The sequence below is a fragment of the Nicotiana sylvestris genome, chromosome 6, assembly GCF_000393655.2.
Source record: "Nicotiana sylvestris chromosome 6, ASM39365v2, whole genome shotgun sequence".
Lineage (NCBI taxonomy): Eukaryota > Viridiplantae > Streptophyta > Magnoliopsida > Solanales > Solanaceae > Nicotiana > Nicotiana sylvestris.
The window spans coordinates 168,415,048-168,439,241 of record NC_091062.1 but is presented as its reverse complement, the minus strand read 5'-3'; the positions used below and the strand labels follow the sequence as shown (position 1 = coordinate 168,439,241).

The following is a 24,194-nucleotide window of genomic DNA, read 5'->3' as shown; positions in this document are numbered from 1 at the left end:
ATACAAAAATAACCCTACAAAAAATAAGACAATAAATATAAAAGCAAAAAAATAAAGATAAAAATAAAATTGGGTTGCCTCCCAACACACTCTTGATTTAACGCCACAACACGACGCCATCACTTTCACCACTTTTCCTTCCACTTTGAAGATATGAATTGCGCCCCCAATTTTGCATCAATTTTTCTATCACGTTCATGGGGCAGTAGTGTAAAAATAAAGGAACCTAACAATAGATATCGCATCTTGCACTTTTTCGCCTTTAAGTGAGGAGTGTCGTTTTGCCTCCTTGGTATGACAAATTTCAGAATATAAACACTCTGTTCCTCATCCATTGACTCCTCCATATGCTCGATTGGATCAATTCCCATATCACCAACCAAACACAATGTTGAAAAGTGTTTAGAATGAGGTCTGATACGCTCCAACTCCAAAATTGCATTATTTTTTATATCCTCTATTTTGCACTCTTCGTCAACCTTGGTATCATTAATAATATTTTGGTCGAATAGTTGGAATTCCTCTTTCCGCTCCACAAGCTAGTCAGTATCCACAAAAATTAGTTGTAGGGCATCAGACACCTCAACCTTTTTATTCAATTGATCATGCATGTCATGGATATCTAAGCCAAATTGGTCTATCTCTTGTCTGAGCTCATTCTTTCGTCTATCAGTTGTTCTATCATATTTGAAAGACCATCACGGATAAACTCATGAAATTTTATCAGTTGAGCTTGTTCCTCTAACCAAGATTGGCTCACTATATCTGCTTCTTCTAAATTATCTTCTGGTGGGAAATCGCTATCTTCAGCCATTTGCTCCGCCTCGGCCTTCATTATCATGATTGCTGCACTAATTCTTTGTATAGCCTTTCGATTTTTATCTTGTTGCTCGGCTACTTGCCTCATCAAGTCCATAATATGAGCCACACTTTCCATATCATCCACTTCATTGCTCTTATCAAGCTCATAAATATTATTAGAAACATTATAATAAGAACTCTGAGAAGGATAATAAAAATTAGGACAATCATCCCAATGGCCACCTTGACAACCACACACATTACAAAAATTTCACACATCAGATTGATACACAATTTTGCCCTAAGTGTGGTCCTCCACAATATGGACAAGGATCACCATAATAAGAATAAACAATATTAGACCAATTATCACTCCAAGATACCATGTCAACAAAGATAATAAGATATTAAACTAAGTTAAAAATAAAAAATAAAAACTTGAATAGGCAAAAAATAAAAATCCAATTTAGTAGAATAATTAATTTCTAAGTCCCCGGCAACGACGCCAAAAACTTGTTGCTCCCACACGCACATGCAAGTATACGTGATCGACAAGTAATATAGGATTGTAAGCCAAGATATCGTACACACAGGGACTTGTGATTAACTATCAACTAAATTAAACCAAGCAATTAATCTATTCAAGTGAATCCTAACGTATGAATATTTAACTAAAATTAATCTAGAGTAAAAAAATTAAGAGATTATAGAAAACAAATTGGCGAATTATAGAGACGAATTCAATGGGAGAGAATATTCTAGAGTTATGGTTAGCTAACAATTCCGTTGAGTTTTTCACTTAAATCGTCTAATTAATTTATCTGGTTTATTGGTTGACAAGGTTAATATTGCTCGTAGCCTTCTCCCGAAGTACAACTCGCCTATTCAAGCTAATCTAATGCCTATATTCCTATGGAATTAGAATTAACAAGAACGCATTAATAATTCCTGTATAGTAATCAAGCAAGGTGATTAGGTATATTCCTATCCTAACTGCAAATCCCCCCCCTCAGAGTTAAGATCTTGCTCTACTCAATCTTATATGCAATCTAGAATTCCCTCTCCCGAAGTCAATCCTAGATTCGTAGATAGTATTCAATTGGTGATCAAGCAATTAAATAATTAAGCGCAAGATTGAATAAATACATCAATATGATAAAATAATAAGAATATCAAACTACAACGTTCATGTAGCACCCTAAAACTCTAGAACTAATAAACTATGAGATTAAAGCAAAAAAAGAGAAGAAAAACTAGTTAGAAGCCTCCTCCAAGCGTGGTGTATGTTCCTCCATGTGAATTCTCCTTCCAAGTATGTTAGATCTCTCTAAAGTGGCATCTCTCCCTCAAAAATATATTTAGTCTTGCTTCTATACGTGTTGGGTAGGTCTAGGGCCGAAATAACCGTGTCTCGGGCGAAATTGGAGAAAATTCATGTCACTGGCGCCCTGGCTAGTGCCAGGCGCTGCCAAATTGAGTGTTCTATTTCTGGCGCCACAGGTAGGGCTAGGCGCTGCCTGTGGCGCTGCACTGCCCAACTTTCATGTTTTCGTCCGTTTTGGCTCTAATATCGCACATTTCGCCCTCAATTGCTCCCAAATCATTCCTATACATAAAAACATCTCAAATTAATATAAATCAACACATTTTACATCCTAAATCCACGAAACAAAAGTAAAACATGAGGTGATATACATATAAATATATATATACTTTAAGTTAACATCACGAGGATAAAAAAAAGAACTATATTTATTTATAGTACATTCACTCGCGTTGGTAGCACAAGTGTTGCCTATGGAGTTTTCAATTCTATAATTTTCTTTCTTGTGTTTAAGTTCAATATACTGACCCGAAAAAAAATGAAGACTATTTTTAATCTCTGATAAATCCATATCGATACTAAAAGGGCTATCCTATCGACCACCCGAAAGAGACAAGGAAGACTAACTGTCCTCCTGCTTGAAACTTTTATTGCCTAGGTTATATAGCTAATTCTGAAAAGGTAGGTTGAAGCTATAGCTATAAATATTTATACCATTAGATCATTTAAAAGAAAATTACAAGTCACTCATTCAATATTTAATACTTCATTTGTTCATTTTTAATTGTCGACTTTACACTCCCTTAAAGAAAAAATAAATGAAGTATGTATTTTACAATTTTACACATATTAATGATAGCATTTCAAAAAGTCTTAAGAAATAATTTGGGGAATGAGTAAATAATGATAATGGTAAAACAAGAAAAAAAGATTATCTTAGTGGACAAGTAAAAGTGAATGTAGGGAGTAATAATATAAATGATAGTGTATACTCCTTCTGTTCCACAATAAGTGATCAATTTGTTTTTGGCATGCCCATTAAAAAAATACTAAATCCTATACAAAAATACCTAGTATGACTAAACTACCCTTAATTAAATATTTAATGTGAGGAGTAAGAAAACTTTTTAGGGATATGTACATAAGGGTAATTTTGTAAAAAACAAATTGAATTCTTTCTTGATTATATAAATTGACATTTATTTTGGACCAAAATAAAAAAACAAGTTGATCACTTATTGTGGACCGGAAAGAGTAACTTATTAGAATATATTAATTACATTAATGATGTAAATTTTGACATTATAAATACATATAACTAAATCCATCTTTTTTATTATCTTCTCAATAGCAAAAAGAGCAGGAATCGACCTTTATCCTTTAAAACGTTTGATCATCTTCATAAAAATGTCAGATAAGCTACATTCTAATTAAACAATTATTTATTTGCGATAATATAAAATTCAGTGAACTCCGCGATTCATTTTTTTTTTTTTAAAAAAAACTTTCCATTTTGGCTCTGAGTAGATGAATGATCAGCTTTATGGAAGGCTACGAGGAATATTTTGCAAGAAAGTATGCGAACAGCAAGAGAGGTTAAGGACTTGATGAGACTTGAGACTGTATAGACTGTTCGATTCGTTGATACTTAGCGTGTAAATGGACTGACAAGTGGCAATATGCACATCACTCACCTTCACCCCACCATCCAAATTTAAATTTTAAATATTAAATATTAAATATTAAATCTATAATAAGTAAAATAAAAGGAGAGGTTAAAGACTTGAGAGTGTGTAGACTCTGTGTCAAAAGGCTCCACCTCTGTGGAAGAGTTAATTCCATCCTCTAATAGTGACTACTGAGCACTACCCTATTCAGTTTATCTATAACAAATCATAATCATAACAACTGATTAATTAAATTGTCGTGATATATTAAAGAAAATTCTATTATCAGTATATATTATTCAAATCCTACTCAATATCTGAAAATTCTCCCTTGTATTACTACTAACTTGAAGTTCTTGTTTACTTCCACAAATTGCTCCCCACTCCCATATATTAAAACTATATTTATCTGGACGTTTTTATAAGCAAAACGAATGGCATTAGCGGTCCTATTTGAGGCGGACCTAGAATTTTTACGCGATGGGCATATTATTCTGCTCAACCAATTTCCCTTAAAGGCTTTTAGTGTTTAAGGTGTCAACTGCTTTAAATTAGCCATTTTCAAGGTAATAAAAGGAGAGGTTAAAAACTTGAGAGTGTGTAGACTGTGTCAAAAGGTGTGTGTGTATATATATATATATATATATATATATATATATACACACACACACACACACACACTCCCTTTTTTCCAATTTATGTGAACTTGTGTGATTGGACACGAAATTTAAGAAAAAATGAACACTTTTGAAATTTGTGGTCCTAAATAAGTTAAAAAGGGACTTAGAGTATTTGTATGGTTATAAAAACTTCTTATTAAGGGTAGAATTGTAAGTTTAAGCTAAATTATTTCCAAATATAGAAAGGGGTCATTCTTTGTTAATGTGAGATATTACCTCACATTTTCTGGAAGAAATGAAAAGGAATGAACCCTAACAATAATGAGGAGAGAGAAGAGAGAAAGAGAGGAGAGAAAATATCTTGGTACTTCTTATTTCGTGAAAGTTCTCTTTTATGTCTTATTACAATGCTAATAAAATGAATGAAAATGAAAATAGTAAAGAATTGGGCCGGTATACAATTGGGCCAGCTTATGTCTCACTAAACTATGTAGGCCCAATATTGTCAACACCACCCCTCAAGCTGGAGAGTGCAGACACTCCAAGCTTGCACAAAAACTGATGGTGGAGAGGTCCAAACAAGTTCTTAGTCAACATATCAGCAAGTTGAATGGAGCTGGAGACAAATTGAAGAGAAATCAACCCAGAACTCAAGTTGTCCCGTACAAAATGACAATCAACTTCAATGTGCTTGGTGCGCTCGTGGAAAACTGGATTTTTAGCAATGTGTAAAGCTGCTTGGCTATCACAAAACAGAGGAACAGGAGCAGAAATATGCAAATGGAAGTCACCAAGCAGTCGAACCAACCAAGAAATCTCAGCTACCACCATCCTCAAGGCCCTATACTCAGCCTCAGCTGATGAGAGAGAGACATTAGAATGTTTCTTGCTCTTCCATGAAATAGGACTGCCTCCAAGAGTAATATAGAAATCAGTGACAGACCTTCTAGAAATAGGACATGCAGCCCAATAAGAGTTTGAGAAAGCTGCTAAGGACATATCAGAGCTGGCAGAGAACAGAATTCCTCGGGCAAGAGCATTTAAGAGATATCTGAGAACATGAAGAGATGCTAGCATGTGAGGAACATGAGGAGATTGCAAAAATTGGCTGAGGTGTTGGACAGAAAAAGATATGTCGGGTCTGGTATATTGTAGGAAATTGAGTTTGCCTACCTATCTCCTGAATTTGGTAGGATCAGAAAGAGGGTCTACAATATCAGTAACAAGTTTAACAGTGGAATCCAAGGGAGTAGAAACAGGGGTGAAGTTGCCACAATGAAATTCAGCCAAGAGGTCAGAAGTGTACTTATGTTGGCTCATGAGGTACCCCTGTGGATGTGAAGTGATTTCCAAACCCAAGAAATAATGGTCAACACCTAAATCCTTAATCTTGAATTGGTTATCCAAGAAAGCCTTCAGAGAATTCAATTCAATAAGATCATCTACAGCTAAGAGGATGCCATCCACATAAATGGCAACCATAATAAGAGAAGCACTAGAAGCCTTTGTAAATAAAGAGCAGTCATTTTTGCTGGAAGTGTAGCCTCTGGATAGCAAAGAATCAGACAACTTTGAAAACCACTGCCTAGATGTTTGCTTGAGGCCATAAAGAGACTTCTTGAGTCTGCAAACCAAAGGAGAAGAAAGGGAAGATAGAGCAGAGATCACCAAACCAAGGGGAAGCCTCATGTAAACCTCCATATGTAGGTTACCATGCAAAAAGGCATTATTAACATCCAGCTGGAAAACAGTCCAACACCTTTCGACAGCCAAAGTAAGGAGGCATCTAATAGTGGTGATCTTAACAACTGGAAAAATGTCTCAGTGTAGTCAACCCCTTCTCTTTGGGTATCCCCTCAGATTACTAATCTGTCCATGTACCTCTCAATGGTACCATCTAACCTTTGTTTGATCTTATAGACCCACTTACAAGGGATAACCTTCTTATGTGGAGGAAGAAAGACAATGTCCCAAGTCTGATTTGCAGCAAGAGCATCAAATTCCTTTAGCATGGCCTCTTTCCAGGCAGGATTAGTAGCATCCTATTGGTAAAATTGGGGCTCATGCATATGCAGGCCAATTGTAGGAACCTTAGATGACACAGGAGGAGAAAGGGAGAAAGGTATCATTGAATTGCAGACATTAACATTTCTATAAGATATTCTAAGTTCAGGAGCAGGTACAGTAAGTATAGAAGTGGAAGAATGAGAGGTAGAAGAAGAAGAGGAAAAGATGAAAGTAGGAGGAAGAACATGAGGAAGAGTGGAAGGGGAAGGAGAAGGGACAGGGGAGGAAGAGGGTGGGACAGGAGCAACAGAATGTGTAGAGGGGACATAAACAAATATGGGGGGAGGAGAATGATCAAAAGAAGAGGAAGATGGAAAGGGGAAGATATGCTCATGGAACACAACATCCCTAGAAAAGAAAATAGAGTGGGAAGATAAATTCAGCAATTTGTATCCCTTCTTCCCACAAGGATAACCCAGAAAAACAGCAAAAATGGACCTGGGTTGAAACTTATCTCTGCCAGGCTTGGGACTGACAATATGGCAAAGGCAACCAAAAGATCTTAGATGATCATAAGTGGGGCATAACTATGCATTTTTCAAAAGGGGAGACATTTAGAAGAACAGGAGAAGGAATTCTATTAATGAGGTAAGTGGCAGTGAGAACACACTCACCCCAATACTTAAGGGGAAGTTTTGATTGGAATAAAAGTGCTATGGAGACTTCTAACATATGTTTGTGTTTTCTTGCAACGATACCATTCTGTTGGGGAGTGTGAGGAAAGGTTGTTTCGTGATGAATCCCATTAGCAGTAAAGAATTGCTGAGCTTCAGCACTACTACCTAGTTCATAGGCATTGTCAGATCTAAAACATTGAATAAAGGACTGAAATTGGATTTTGACCATCTGAAGGAAAGCTTTAAGAATGGAAAGGGAATTACTCTTACAAGACATAAGATGAATCCATGTGACTCTAGTGAAGTCATCAACTAAAGTCAGAAAATACCTAAAGCCATTGTATGTTTAGGTGTTGTAAGGACCCCAAATATCAATATGGACAAGTTGAAAAGGTATAGTAGAATGGATAGAGCTAGCAGGGAAAGGTAACCTCTGTTGTCTAGCCATAAGGCATACATTACATAGAAATGGTTGCTTAGGTGAAATCTTATCTAATAAATAAGGGATAAACTTCATTCTTGCAAAAGGAATATGACCTAATCTTTGATACCAAAATACATCATTTTTATTAGCAACAACAGAAGAATTACAATGTGAACTAGAGAGTACAGAATGAGAAGTAGAACAAGGAACCTGACTAGGTACATTACAAACAATAGAATTTGAAACCGGAACAAACTTGGAAATAGAAACAGGAGAGGATCTACCAGCTGAATGCAGAAAATACAGTCCATTTGCAGCCTTACCAATTACCAGAGGCCTCCTCAGAGAAAGGCCTTGTAAAATACAATTGTAAATAGTGAAAGCTGTAATGCATGTGAACTGTAGAAGTAATTTGTGCACAGAAATCAAATTGAAGTGAAAAGATGGAACTAAGAGGACATTGTGTAATGTTATATCAGGACTGAGAATTAAGGATCCAGTAGATATGACTTTTACCTTATATCCATTAGGTAAGGTTATTAGGAAAGGTGAGGTTAAAGGTTTGAGATTGTGAAGGAGATGTTTGTGGGGTGTCATATGGTTTATAGCACCAGAGTCAATGATCCAAGGATTTCTACCTAAATTTGACACTATAGATGCATGAAATGCAGCAGAATGGACCTCAGGGTGGTTGTACGCACCTGCAAAGTTGGCAAATCCAGTGTCGTCAGCAGCAATGATGTCAAGATGGGAAGTAGGAGTAACAATGTTGACATTCTGAAGCAGGATCATAAGATGTTGGTATTGTTCCTTGGTAAACTTTAGAAGGACTAGGATTGAGAAAACTGGAACTTGTACCAGGACTTTCAGAATGAACACAGGCTGCAAATCTCCTACTCTTTGTAAACTTGAAATATGATAGAAAACCATGTAGCCGGTAGCATTTATCAATGGTGTGTCCAGGTTTCTTTCAGTATTTGCATAATACATTAGGAGAAGGACCAGAAAGTTTCTTTAACTCAAATTGAACCCTCTGATTGTAACCTTTATGGTTGTTGATAGGACCAGTTGCAACAGTAAAGGAGACAAAATCATTTGAAAAACTGGAATGGGAGCAGAAGTCTCTTTCTGTTTTTCATCATGTTGAAGCATAGAGTATGCTTTACTCAAGGAAGGAAGGGATGATATCATCAGAATATTGGTTTTACAGGTGGAGTAAGATTTATTTAAACCACTAAGGAACTGATATATCTTGTGCTCCTCAATGAACTCAGGTAAAGCACCATAAGAACACACAGGTCCAACATAAGCAGTGGTAAGTTCATCCCAAAGACCTCTCAATTTAGTAAAGTAAGTTGCAATATCTAAGGATTCTTGGGAGGCTGCACTAAGTTCCCTTTGGATCTGGATGTATTTGGAACCATTGGAAGAACCAAATCTTTCATCTATATCAGTACAGATGTCCTTAGCAGTATCAAAACCCATGACACTATTAGCTATGTCCCTAGACAATGAATTAGTTATCCATGCAATGACATGGTCATTGCATCTTTCCCAAAATTGATAGTAAGGTGAATCAAATTGTGGTTTGGATATTCTACTAGTAATGAGACCTAGCTTATTTTTGGCAGAAAGTGCAGTCAACATGTTTTTACGCCAATTGACAAAACCAGTTCCATCAAAGAGGGGAGACACCAGATGAGTGCTCGGACTATCCGAGGGATGTACATAAAAGGGATGAGAGATAGGGATAATGAATTCATCAAAACCCCCAATCGTAGAAGACAAACTTACTTCAGGACTACCCATACTGAAAACCCTAGAATTGTAAAGTTTACAGATAAATCCTAAGTAGAACAAAATTCGATCAATATTACTGTGATAAGAAGGGTTACCGTCCTCCTTTGCGGCCTAAAGGAGCAAAAGCCTTGAAATTTATTGAGGAAACCAGCAACAATATACAACTGATCGTCGATCGAGCAAAACACGACCACTAGTGTATATTAACCCAAACACGTTGAAGAAACACCGCAGAAATCGCAAACAGACACTGAAAAAACCCAGAAATCAGCGAATACCCAGCATAAATGAAAATACCAAAATTTGACGGAACAAAGTCTTCGGTGGAATCCGATAAAACTACCATCGATGAGAAGAGCGGAGCCCAAATCGATTGATTTTAGGCTCTGATACCATGTTAATGTAAGATATTACCTCACATTTTCTGGAAGAAATGAAAAGGGATGAACCCTAACAGTAACGAGGAGAGAGAAGAGAGAAAGAGAAGAGAGAAAATATCTTGGTACTTCTTATTTCCTGAAAGTTCTCTTTTATGTCTTATTACAATGATAATAAAATGAATGAAAATGAAAATAGTAAAGAATTGGGCCGGGTATACAATTGAGTCAGCTTATGTCTGACTAAACTATGTAGGCCCAATATTGTAAATATTCTTTTTGAACAGACGAAAAACGAAATAGGTTCACATAAACCTAAACTGGAACAGAGGGAGTATAAGATTTCGACCGAAGTTTACGTGATCCGGTGACCTCTCACCCATACATATGGGTCCGCCTCTGCTGTACATAATAAACCTTATTAGCACAAAGCATGCCCTCATTACTTCGACGCATAAGTGGATTCATGTAGCCTCTTTTTCGTTTAATTGTATCATTTAAATGAACTAAGAAGCCCATAAATCAGGAGATGTATTCAAATATTGATCATAATTTCTTCTTTACTTTTGTACTTAAGATCGGAAAAGCGAAAACGAGTAAGCTGAGAGGAAACAAAAGTCAAGGGTCTACGAGCAGGGAAATTGGCAGTCGAAAGTCAAATAATCTAGAAGCTCACATAAAGCAAGTCAAAGTCAAGAATATGCCTTTGCCCGCCCTTCACACGGTTAAACAAAAAGGATGCAATAATGTTCATGCCCTACTATACGGCTTCTTAATTACTATTCTCTCCCTTATGCATCATACTTTTTCTCTTTAAATATTTTAAAAAGAATATTATTTAAAAAAAATTTAACTTTAAACTTTTTATTTTATAGCAAAAAATTTTACGGCTTATTTTAGATAATAAGTTTCAAAAATCTTTTATTCTTTCTTAAACTTCATATTTAATCAAATAATGCAACATAAATTGAGACGGAAGAAATAATATTTTATAAGAAAATGAACCTTTTTGGTTACGTAAATGATTTGATAAGAGAAAAAATGTACCCCATAATGATACTTTTAAGATTTACGTTTAATATGGGATATATAGTACAAAAAATTTACATGATCTAATAATATGAATTTCTCTTGTACCTTTTTTTGTATAGAAGTCAAACAATATTAATTAGACGATAAGTCATCCTTTCTTTTAATCTGTTACTTCCTCCCAGAAGAGAACTCAAGAATTCACGTGGCTAAGTGTTCATCAACCATACCTCTCCAATTTTTTTTATATACCTTTTAAGATTTAGTAATATCTATTAAAAATTATTTGATAGCATTGATCATACCAACAAGAGTTAAAATCGCCCTTGTTTAGAAAGAGCTTTACTTGCAATGACTTCACGGTATAAATTCAGATTTAATCGTGAGAACCAAGAAATTAAAAAAGATAGCATTGGTCTTATATTTATTTGATTAAAGTATTCTTAGTGACCACTTATTTGAAATGAGATACTGATACATATCTTCTTGGAAGAGTAAAGATGAGACTGGGAAAAATTAACTAATGCCTCGTTTCGAGGTGAATATTATACTCCCTCCGTTCAGTTTTACTTAGCACATTTTGACTTTTTACGTCTCTTAAGAAATAATAAATGAAGTGTATAATTTATCATGATACTCATGTTAATTAATACATATTTTATTAAATGTGAGAAAATAATTTAAAATGAATAATAAATACTATAAATATAATATAAAAAAGAATTTGTTTTTTCTTAATATACGTAAAATAATAAATAAAAGTAAAAATTTATTTTTAATATATATGCCAAATAAAAGTAAACGAAGGTATTGATTTGAAGAATGAGAAAGGCCGTCGGGTCCACAATGCACTTTCATCTCCTTTTCATCAATCAAAGACTCAAAGAAAAGACTTGTGTATGTAAAACGGCAAGAGACATGGATTGTCACTAGCTTCTCAATTGTTGCTATAAATAAAATCTGTTACTATCTGCACAAAACGACGAAGTTGGGAATGAATATAAAGAAGAAGCACAGAACTAAATGCAGAAAAACTAACTTTCCCAATGTGCGACTATGTCCGTCCAATCCAACAATCATAAATATATCCCAACTCCACTAATACTAGTAAATGAAAACTCCTCCACCAAGAAAACCCTATTTATATCAGCAAGGGCGGCTGACCTAATTTTTAGATTCCACGAACCAAGACAACTTACTTTCTTCACTAACCAACGTCTGACACGTGCACTATCTGATGCCGCCACCATTTCCACCCAATTGCCTATGCTGGACCCCACTTTGGGTTTGGGATGTCGTTACTTATCCCTTCTTATTAAGATGGAGGTAGTGCTCGTTTTATACCATGGATAAGGAATAATTAACCTTGATAAATATAATATTAATTTATTTTATATTTGATTAGAATAAAATTATGATATAACTAATCTCAAAATTAGTTATTTTGATATTAATTTTGGGACTATAATATTTTTATTTCATAGAAAAGTAAGGTAATTAATTCTAAAATAATTAATTATGAAACAACTTATTTTCCAAACGATCCCTTGGTATTTAGTGCGCTCAAACGGATGTTCCCGCTTATCTTGAAAACCTCCTTCATCAAGCTAATTAAAATAAGCATAAAAGAGAGTCACTTTATTTCATTTTAGATGCATTTGATTAAATGTGGAGTTTAATAGGATAATGAAAACTACGGATATGCTATATACGCATGTAATATATCAAAAATACTCTTTAACATTGTGTGGTTTTCGGCCGGTCATGTCAATTCATATAAAAAAGTATGCCATTACGAACAAAAAGAAATGATTAATAGTACAAAATTTAAAGATAGAAGAGTGTCATCAGTTATACAAAAGTATTATAATGCTAAAGCTTCATTCCAGATGTCGACACTTTGTTAAGCTTCATTATAATGGGACTATTATAATGCTAAAGCTTCATTCCAGATGTCGACACTTTGTTAAGTATTCCAACCATTTACAATATATTTACATTTTAGATTACACAGGCTGAAAGAGACAATCAAAACTTAGGTATAAACAACTAAAAAGCCAGTCTATCTAATAGTTCATCAAACTATAGTAGTAGTAGCTTATTTTCTAAGCCCACTTTCTAACTTTACTATATTAGTCCTTTCATATTTTCTTATTTCAACTTCCACCCCTCCAATTTATACAATACATCTCTTATGGATGAAAGAGCTCACAAACACTGGCCATTTTGGAGAAAGCACTAGTGTTTGGTGGGTTTTTGAGGAGCTGCATTATTATGATAACTAGGCTGTATTAGTATAGACAATATGCATTTTAGATGTAAATTGAAGGACTGCGATGCAAATACTAATCTATGTATAGTCCTCCCATTGGGGATCGATGAGGAATTCCCTTTCTGCGTTTGGCCATTCTGTAATTAGCAGAAGTTGGAGGTGGCGTTGACGGAGTGAAACTTTGAATCTTGTTTCTCCGGCCATGGCTGCTGCTGCTACTACTGTAAGACTCTTCAGATTCCGATGCCGTCGCCGGCGTCCTCCTCTTCTCCGGCGAATTCTTTGGCTTCTTCACGTAATTACTTGAGGTCCCAACAATCTGTAAATCAATTTAGTTTAGAAATCTCCTTGAACAATCAAGACTAAAATCTAATGAGTACTTTTTACTCCTATTGGGAAATACAATAAATGCAACAATAATCAATTGCCAATCTCAAAAAATCCAACTTTCTTTAATTTCCCGAGATATACTTTGAAAATGCTAAATATTTCCAATCAATCGACCAGTGAGGTGACACACAGCAAAAATGACCATTGAGCTAATACATTGAAATGTACACAATCAAGAATTTTATGGGTGCCCTCAATTCAATGACAATAAAAGTCAAATTAAATGCAAGAAAATATTTTGATAAGGAAAGAGAACAGAGAATTAATGGGAAAATCAAGAAGGACTAGGAAATTTTTGTACCTTGCAACCGAGAGAGCAGAATTTGAAGGAATCAAGAAGACTTCTTTCACAGACTTCACATGTATTAGTCACCCCTTTGCCTGGCCTAGGCTGTGGCCTTTCATTCAAGAACACAACTTTAGCACTGTTGATAACGTATGTCTGAACTGAAGAAATGTCCAAATATTTCTGAATTTCATTAACCCTTATCACATCATGGTACGATGACCTCCTTATCTGTTTCACCAAAAGAAACTCTGTTTAAAAAAATGAAGAAGCCAAAAACAGAGCAATTTTGTGATTCCATTAGATGAAAAATGGCGAACCTGAATAACACGATGGTCTTTGTGATGGGCTAAACAGAGAGAGCAAAGAGGGCCATTAATACAGTCAAGACAGTACATATTACATTCACTTTTATGGGAATCAGCGTGTAATTTGCATTGACCAAAGAATCGTTCACTTAGTAATGGCTTCAACCAAAGAGGCCACCTATTGTCATCTTCATCAGGTCCCTATACCCAGGAAAAAGAAAGAGTCAGCAAAAGAAAAGAAATTTCACTATATAACAGAAGCCAAAATGATAGATGATTTCTTGAAATTTACCATGATACGCCTGTTCTTAGGCTTGATTTCACGGATTGTGATATCTTGGTTGTCGATCGCCAGTTTGAAATACTTTTCAGTAGTAACGCTTTGTTTTTTTTTTCTTTCTCCAGAGAAAAAAGAGTGGCAATATGAGGGAGAGAATTTATTGGAGAAAGAGAGAGAGAGAGATGGGGGTTTAGGCTTTGAGGAAGTGGAGGGGGTGAGAGAAATGATGGGTACTTGTAAGGAATTAGGATGACAGTGGGGTGGGCTTGAGAAAAGTTTCTTTTCATATTTTACATAAAGATTGGAGAAAGGGCGAGAAAAAGAGACAATGAAAATTAATCTAACAAGATCAAAATTTAGTTGGACTTGATAGTATTTACTTTAAATCATACTACTAATTTATTATAATTAATAAATAAATTAATTAATTACTAATATATGATACAAGTGCATGTAAAAATATATGTTATGTGTTCATTACCACTAAAATTGAGCCAAATGTCACTCATACAAGTCATAGCGAGTGGCGAATCTAAGATATACATAACACGTTCAATTAATAATAACAACAAACTCAGTGTAGTCTCACAAGTCTAGAAAGATTAGAGTGTACGTAGACTTTACCCCTAAAGGCAGAAAGGTTATTTCCGGTAGGTTCTCGACTCACGAAGAAAAAAGAAAAGGGACAATAACAAGCAAATCAATATGACAACCGAAACGAAAATACAAATTAACACTAAGTAATGCAATCAAAAAATCGAAACAATGCAGCAACAAGTAATAACAACAATCTAGGGATTAAAAAAAATACTCGAAGGACTCTAAGAGATGTATCAAAGCTATTGTAAGTTGTAACAAAAAAGGACAACACTCATCTACCAAATCCTCTACCTTTATTCTCAACCTCCACCTCTTTCCTATCTATGGTCATGTCCTCAAGTAGCTGGAGCAACGTCATTTTTCGCCTAATCACATCTCCCCAATACTTTTTCGGTCTGCCTCTACCTCTTCGTTGGCCCTCCAACGCCAGCCTCTCACATCTCCTCATCGGAGCATCAGTGCATCTCCTCTTAACATGCCTGGACCATCTAAGTCTCGTCTCCCGCATCTTATTCTCCACATGGGCCACGCCCACCTTGTACCCGATAACTTCATTTCTAATTCTATCTAACCTGGTATGCCCGCACATCAATTTCAACATTCTCATTTCATCCACTTTTATCTGTTATACATGAGAATTCTTGATTGGCTAGGTTCAATCAAAGTATCATATAAATAAATTTTTGCATTTTTAATAAATATGATATTGTGAATGTGACTTTAAAAAATGTAATGACTTCGACGTATCCATAAGATTTAATATGTATTCGCCTCAAATTATATGTGGTTTGAACGCTATTATTTTTTTTATATACAATTTTAATATATGTAAATTTATTAGAAACTTTAATTTAAAATTTTAGAATCCGCTGCTTCTCGACTTGTTTATGAGTCATTCTTACCCTGTTTATTACATAAAAAAACAAACACCGAGCGTAGCTCCGAGGCAAAACCAAGAAATACGTCGGCTGCAAGGAACTGACCTCCTTCTTTCCTTTTCTATACTGTATTACCCTTTCATTTACATGTGTTACATATTCTTTCTAATTAGGTCTTGTCATTGCTAAAACTTTTTTCCCCATTAGTTTATTTGCTTTCCCTTTAATTTGTTGTTCACCAGATAATCATGTCCATTAGATTTATTAAGTACAACTTATAATATTCAATTGGGTGAGTGGGGTTTTGAATAGTGAGTTGGCATTATTATTTATTCCCCATTTACAATTTGGTATATTTCGTCCATTATTGCCCATTTAGGTGTTGTGCTAAGTACGCATGGTATAAATAACTAGTATCTCTTGAAAACTTAACCACCATATCATCCCTTTTGGGAATCTCACTTCTCTCATTTATTTTTTTTACTCATTAGTCATCTGCACATTTCTTTGTCAGTAAAATAACTTTTGCACAATGCTAAACAAGTAGTAGTAAAATCACAGAAAAGAAAAAAAATATTTTCAATGACAAATCCGTCAAAACAAAAATTGTTTAAACAATATTCTAATATAGTTTGTAAATTTTGACAGTAAAAGTTGGTCAGATAACACACGTTAATTAATACATCTTCGTTGCTACATTATTAGCACACAACGTTGAGATTAAAATTAAAAGTAATTTCCTAGTTAATGGTTTGTAAGTTGTAACATATAATAAAGGAAAGAAACGAAAAATATAACTGGATTTTCCCAAATGGAACGTGGAGATTGGGCATTTGTAGCTCTTCTTAGGTGAACAAACAAATGATGAGTCACGCTCTATAAATAGTTATTTAATCAAACTTCATTTTGCATTCTTCTGTTTATTGGGAATAAACCCCTTACCAAAATAATATTCACGGTAATAAAGCGGAATAATAATGTAGCACCAAGATACGGTAATTAACAAGAATAAAAGAGTAACAATAACACCAAGATTTTTACGTGGAAAACCCTTCTGAATAAGGGGAAAAAACCACGACCCCGAGAGGAGCAACTGATATCACTATAGTAAGGAATTTTACACTTTGTAGGTCGGAGGTAAATACTCCAAAGACCACTACAACACTCAAAAGAAATAACCCTCTTTTGATATTCCCACCTCACTACAATATCGCTCACTCTCTATTTTCCTCACAGACTATTTTCTTATACCTTGTCTGTGAAACCTCACTCTTTCTTTCTCTCTTTGTTGGTGTGTAGAAATGAGAGTTGAAGCTCTCCTTTTATAGCCAAAGCTTCACCCTCTAAAGCCTACAATATTTGACAATTTACACACATTTTTCACAATTCAACAAAGTTGGCTACCAAACCAAAGAAATTCAACAAGGTTGGCTACCAACCAAACCAAGTCAACAAGGTTGGCTACCAAACCAAAGAAAACTCTTATTAGGCACATGCCTAATACTTCTTCAATGAGATGGACATCATCAATCTCCCCCTCCAGTCTCATTCATCTAGAGGAGGTAGCACTGTCTTCTAGTTTGAGTGCATGCCGACAAGTTCTTTGCATAGCTCGAACTTGTTCCTTGGTACCACCTTGGTCAGCATATCTGCGGGATTCTCACTTGTAGAAATCTTCAAGACTTTTAGAGATTCATCATCTACCATTTCTCGAATCCAATGATATCTCACATCAATGTGTTTGGTCCTTGCATGGTACATAGAGTTCTTGCTAAGGTCTATTGCACTTTGACTGTCACAATAGACGACATACTCCTTCTGATGCAATCCAAGCTCTTGAAGGAATCGCTTGAGCCATATCATCTCCTTGCCAGTTTCTGTAGCGGCAATGTACTCTGCTTCAGTTGTTGAAAGTGCAACGCACTTCTGCAACTTAGACTGCCATGATATAGCTCCCCCTGAAAATGTAAATAAATATCCAGTAGTAGATTTTCTGTTGTCAATGTCACCTGCCATATCAGCATCTGTATAGCCCTTCAAGATTGGATCAGATCCTCCAAAGCACAAACAATCTCCCGTGGTACCTCTCAGGTACCTGAGTATCCACTTGACTGCTTCCCAATGTTCCTTTCCAGGATTTTCAAGAAACCTGCTGACAACACCAACTGCGTGAGCAATATCAGGTCTAGTACATACCATTGCATACATCAAGCTTCCGACTGCTGAAGAATAAGGAACTTTAGCCATGTTCCCTTTCTCTTCCACTGTTGTAGGACACATCTTTTTACTCAACTTTAGATGACCAGCAAGAGGTGTGCTGACTGGCTTAGCATTCTTCATGTTGAAGCGTTCTAGTACACGTTCAATGTACTTCTCCTGAGATAGCCACAACTTTCTACTTGTTCTCTCTCGAACTATCTTCATCCCTAGAATTTGTTGTGCTGGGCCCAAGTCCTTCATATCAAATGACTTGGACAGATCTCCTTTCAACTTTGCTATCAACCCCTTGTCTTTTCCTACAATTAGCATGTCATCCACATACAACAACAATATAATAAAGTTATTCTCAGAAAATCTTTTGAAGTATACACATGGATCAGAATAGGTCTTTAGGTATGTTTGACTTTTCATGAATGAATCAAACTTCATGTACCACTGCCTTGGTGCCTGCTTCAATCCATAAAGACTCTTATTCAATTTGCACACCATGTGTTTCTTTCCAGCTACTTCAAATCCTTCTGGTTGCTCCATATAAATCTCCTCTTCCAAATCTCCATGAAGAAATGCAGTTTTCACATCCAACTGCTCCACTTCAAGATCTAGGCTAGCTGCTAAGCTCAAAATTGTTCGAATAGAAGTCATTTTAACAACGGGGGAGAAAATTTCGTCAAAATCAATACCTTTCTTCTGTTCGAAGCCTTTAACCACCAATCGAGCTTTGTATCTGACCAGCTTGCCATCTCCATCTTTCTTGAGTTTAAAGACCCATTTGCATTTGAGTGGTCTTTTACCCTTTGGAAGTTCAACCAGCTTGTATGTGCCATTTTTCTGGAGAGATTCCATCTCTTCTTGCATAGCTTTCATCCACTGGTTCTTTTCTGGATGGGACAACACCTCCTTAAGACTTTCTGGCTCCCCCTCATCACTGATGAGGACATACTCTGTGGAAGGGTACCTGCGTGACTCTACCCTTGGCCTCTCTGATCTCCTCAGAGGTTGATGTTGTTCTTCTCCCTGAGTGGGGTGCTCCACTTCCTCGACACCTTCATCAAGTTGCTCCCCCTGCTCAATAACCTCACCAGGTTGCTCCCCCTGCTCGGCAACCTCGTCGGTCGTACTTTCTGCACTTGTGGGATTGTTAGAAGTAGAAGGAATAGTAACAAAGTTAGGAATTATACCATTCTTCGCCTTTTCTGACATATCAGCAGCAGTTCTAACTTCACTTTCTCGGAAGACTACATCTCTACTTCTGATGACCTTCTTCTTTACAGGATCCCACAGTCTGTACCCGAACTCTTCATCTCCATATCCGATAAATATGCAGGGAATAGATTTATCATCCAGCTTTGTTCTCTGCTCTTTTGGTACATGTGCAAAAGCTCTGCAACCGAACACCTTCAGATGCGAGTAGGACACCTCCTTGTTGGTCCAGACTCTCTCTGGGATTTCAAACGCCAACGGAACTGATGGACTCCTATTGATCAGGTAACAGGCTGTCTGAACTGCTTCACCCCAGAATGACTTAGGCAGTTTAGCCATTCTGAGCATGCTTCTCACCTTCTCCACAATGGTGCGGTTCATCCTCTCGGCTACGCCATTGTGCTGTGGGGTTCCAGGAACTGTCTTTTCATGTCTGATCCCATGACTTGAACAATACTCTTCAAATTCCCTTGAAGTGTACTCACCTCCATTGTCACTTCGGAGACGCTTTAGCTTTCGACCCGTCTCCCTTTCTACTAGAGCATGAAACTTCTGGAAAACTTGAAACACCTGATCTTTGGTTTTCAAAATATAAACCCATAATTTTCGTGAAGCATCATCAATAAAAGTAACAAAATATTTGTTACCGCCCATTGATTCAATTTCCATTGGGCCGCAAACATCAGAATATACTAAATCAAGTATATTCAATTTTCTTTCAGACGATGTCTGAAATGAGACTCTATGCTGCTTACCAAATAAACAGTAGTCACAAGGTTTTACAGTTGTACCTTTGGCATAAGAAATGAGTGATTTCTTGGCAAGAATCTGCAATCCCTTCTCGCTCATATGACCCATTCTTTTGTGCCATAAATCTACAGAAATCTCATCTTGTGCCGCGTTCAATTCACCTTGGCATATTTCTGCATTTGTCCTGTACAACGTGCCACGAGCAACTCCCTTTGCAATCACCAATGATCCCTTAGTGAGTCTCCACTTTTGATTTGCAAAATAACTCTCGTATCCATCTCGGTCTAAAGCAATTCCCGAGATCAAGTTCATCCGCAAATCAGGTACATGCCGCACATCCTTTAGAACCAATGTGCATCCGACATTTGTCTTGATACAAATGTCACCAATCCCCGCAATCTTTGAGTAACTTGTGTTACCCATTTTCACTGTGCCGAAATCACCTGCTACATATCTGCAAAAAAGATCTCTTACCGGTGTGGCATGGTGAGATGCCGCTGTGTCAACCACCCATTCCGACTCTGAACCTGACAGGTGCATGCATTCCTCTTCCTCATTTATAAAGAGGACAACATTATCATTATTTTGCACCATGGCGGCTGTGTTGTCGTCATTCTTCTGGCCACTGGTTTCACCTTTGCCCTTCCTTGGATTTGGGCAATCTCTTTTGAAGTGACCTGGTTGATTACAGTTGTAGCAATTTCTGACTCTTGATTTGGATCGGTTCTTTGACTTCCCACGAGCTCCGGATCTACCATAGTTGTTCGAACTCCTTTGATAACTCCTGCCTCTACCTTCTGTGATGAGAGCCTGTCCTTGATTTTCAGGCTTCTTTCTCATCTTCTCATTGAGTAGAAGAGCCGATGTGACATCTTTCAACTCAATAGTAGTCTTACCATGCAGGATAGTTGTTGCCAAATTATCGTACGAAGATGGCAACGAGTTCAATAGCAAGATGGCTTTATCTTCTTCCTCGATTTTCACTCCGAGGTTGGCAAGCTGTGTGATTAGTCCGTTAAACACATTTAAATGTGACAAAAAATTCGTACCTTCACTCATGTGTAGGGCGTATAACTGCTTCTTCAGGTATAATTTATTTGTCAGCGTTTTGGACATGTATAGGCTTTCCAACCTTGTCCAAATTCCACGTGCAGTGTCTTCATCAATGATGTTATTTACCACATCATCTGATAAGTGCAACCTGATTGCACTAGCAGCTCTTTCATCCAAGTCAGCCCAATCCTCAGCTTTCATGGTATCAGGCTTTTTGGAATCAACATCTAGAACCTTGTGTAATCCTTGTTGGATGAGCAGATCTCTCATCCTTCTTTGCCATGTTGAGAAACCGTTATCTCCGTTGAATTTTGCTACCTCGTACTTTACTCCGGACATTTTTATTTTTCACCAAGTATAGTACTACCGACAGTGAATAGTATTTCAGTGAACGAGCAGAACCTGTGCTCTGATACCAGTTGTTGGGAATAAACCCCTTACCAAAATAATATTCACGGTAATAAAGCGGAATAATAATGTAGCACCGAGATACGGTAATTAACAAGAATAAAAGAGTAACAATGACACCAAGATTTTTACGTGGAAAACCCTTCTGAATAAGGGAAAAAAACCACGACCCCGAGAGGAGCAACTGATATCACTATAGTAAGGAATTTTACACTTTGTAGGTCGGAGGTAAATACTCCAAAGACCACTACAACACTCAAAAGAAATAACCCTCTTTTGATATTCCCACCTCACTACAATATCGCTCACTCTCTATTTTCCTCACAGACTATTTTCTTATACCTTGTCTGTGAAACCTCACTCTTTCTTTCTCTCTTTGTTGGTGTGTAGAAATGAGAGTTGAAGCTCTCCTTTTATAGCCAAAGCTTCACCCTCTAAAGCCTACAATATTTGACAATTTACACACATTTTTCACAATTCAACAAAGTTGGCTACCAAACCAAAGAAATTCAACAAGGTTGGCTACCAACCAAACCAAGTCAACAAGGTTGGCTACCAAACCAAAGAAAACTCTTATTAGGCACATGCCTAATACTTCTTCAATGAGATGGACATCATCACTATTATGTACAACAGTACAAGGGAGCTTTTTCAACCATTCAAAAAATGGTTTTTTTTCTTGTAATTTTGTTCGATCACCTTATTCTTGAATGCTTTCTCTTGTAAAATTAAAAATTCTTCTTAAGAAAAGGAAACAAGAAACACCAATGAAACTAATCCACTAGATAGATAAGCCAGATACCTAACAACACTTTCATGCTATCTTTCCATAGAATTTTGATCACAATGAAGAGATACGTATTGGTTGGGTTATAAAGTTAGGCCTTTGAAATAAGTCTGCGGTTTAGTTTGGTTTGGTTTATTAATTTTCCTAAGAGGCAGTGTTAGAATTCAAAGTTTATGGGTCCATAACTCATTTTGTTACTGAGTTTGCAATTAATCAATTATACGTATTTAATAGGCGAAATGACTTCCTGACCACTCAAACTTGTAGGGCTTTTGAAAGCCGATATATAAACTTTTGTCTTTCCCATTTAAACACTCAAACTCCTGAAACCTATAACTAATAAACACAATTGACCGTTGACCCATCCCATGTGGCGTCAGTTGGTCCTAGTCAGCCCCCTGCGTGAATGTCACGACTTTTAGGAGCGTGAGAGACCCCCTTCCCAATGCCCAACGGTCAAAAATAGGGCCTATTTAAGTGGGGTCTTATTCTTTCAATTGGATACATATTATCCCTCTTTTATTTGCATTTGAAGCTTCATTTTGCCTATTTCTTAAAATCTGAAGCTTTCTTTAATTTTTTTTTCCAGATTGTGATAATGAATCAAAGTCCTGTATTTTTTCATTGTGGAGTTGAAGCTCATATTTGCATCACTTGGAAGCCAACAAATCCAGGAAGGAGGTTTTATGGGTGCTCAAACTATGATCGAGCAAATTCTTGTAATTTTTTAGGTGGTTTGACCCACCTCTTCCAGATCACTATAAACAGGTGATTTTAGGGCTGTTATCAAGAATTAAAGAGAGAGATCGACTACAACGTAGGAAGAGGGTGAAGATCATTGTAACTTTAGTTGTTGTAATAGCACTAATAATTGTAATTTTCTTCTTAGTGTAGTTAGCACTAACTTCATAACCCTATGTACAATGATAATGACAGTGATAATGATAGAATGAATGATATATTTTTTGTGGAATGAAAAGCAATTTTAACATAAACAAGCACACATATATAAACAACCAAGTTCGATCAGTCTTCTTGGTTGACAAAATTAGCACTGAACTGCTGTCTAGTAGCAGAAATAGTTTAAACATTGTTCCAAAAGAAAAGTCATAGTTAAACAGACTTATGTTAACCTACAAATTAAGTTCTGCAACTAACAGACTTAAGTTATCACAAAAACAAACATTCAGTCAGCTTCAAGGTTGAGATTGGTTGATGTTTTGCTGAGATTGGCTCAAGTTTGGACATAAAGACTGGCTTGGCTGAGATGAAGAATAGACTTGAGGTTGGCTAAGGCTTGCTTGAGTTTGTCTTCTCCTCAACTGTTGTTGAAGTTGCCTTTGTGATATAACATTTCTTCCTTGCCACCTTAGTCCAGGTGCACTGTATCCAAGATCGATATTGGTCTGCCCAACATTCACTACTTTTGTAGGAGCAGAATGTACCCTATCTCTTGCTCCACACTGCATAGGAAGCCAAATTAGTACCCCAAACAACTAATATATAAATAAAAATTCAAATCCTTAATGATCTTACCCTTTCTATCACTGTTCCTATATCATTAAACAATATACCAAATCCAGCTGTTCTTGGTTTTCCTCGTAGTCCACTACCTATTGGCCTTCCTCTAACACTAGCTATAATATCCTTAGAAGTTCTTGATCTCATACTTCCAGTATCCTGGTGTAAGATAAAGTACTATCTTGTAATTTAAAGTTTTTGGTCCTATTACAAATTAACTAAATTAACTAAAATGAACACTTACAGATGCACTTGCAACAACTGATGGTTGAGTATTTCTGGCCCTGGAAGTTCCAGAATCACTTGTAGGACCTGATTGTTGAGTTGTTGTTTGAGCAACCTGTGATGGTTGAGTAGCACCAGCATTACTGGTTCCTATTGTTCTAGATCCTTGTCCTTTCTGAAATTTCCAAAATAAAAAATGAGATATAGAAACAACCAAAGTATAAGACACAATCAGACACAAATTAAATACATTACCAGGATAGGACACCCCTTCTTGTTATGGCCTACTG

General features: G+C 36.4%; 2 protein-coding genes across 2 annotated transcripts; both read right to left on the bottom strand.

Annotated features, from left to right (window-relative positions):
- Window positions 1-8,534: 8,534 nt before the first annotated feature.
- Window positions 8,535-9,329, bottom strand: LOC138871646 (uncharacterized). Its single transcript, XM_070149539.1, has one exon. It carries the CDS (start codon window positions 9,327-9,329, stop codon window positions 8,535-8,537), a length of 795 nt encoding a protein of 264 aa, XP_070005640.1.
- Window positions 9,330-12,573: 3,244 nt separating this feature from the next.
- Window positions 12,574-14,463, bottom strand: LOC104241187 (protein RGF1 INDUCIBLE TRANSCRIPTION FACTOR 1-like). The gene is made up of 4 exons (XM_009796103.2): window positions 14,275-14,463; window positions 13,995-14,183; window positions 13,690-13,905; window positions 12,574-13,317 (listed from the first exon to the last, which is right to left on the bottom strand). The coding sequence occupies exons 1-4, from the start codon at window positions 14,275-14,277 to the stop codon at window positions 13,072-13,074; spliced, it is 654 nt and encodes a 217-aa protein (XP_009794405.1). The 5' UTR covers window positions 14,278-14,463; the 3' UTR covers window positions 12,574-13,071.
- Window positions 14,464-24,194: the final 9,731 nt, after the last annotated feature.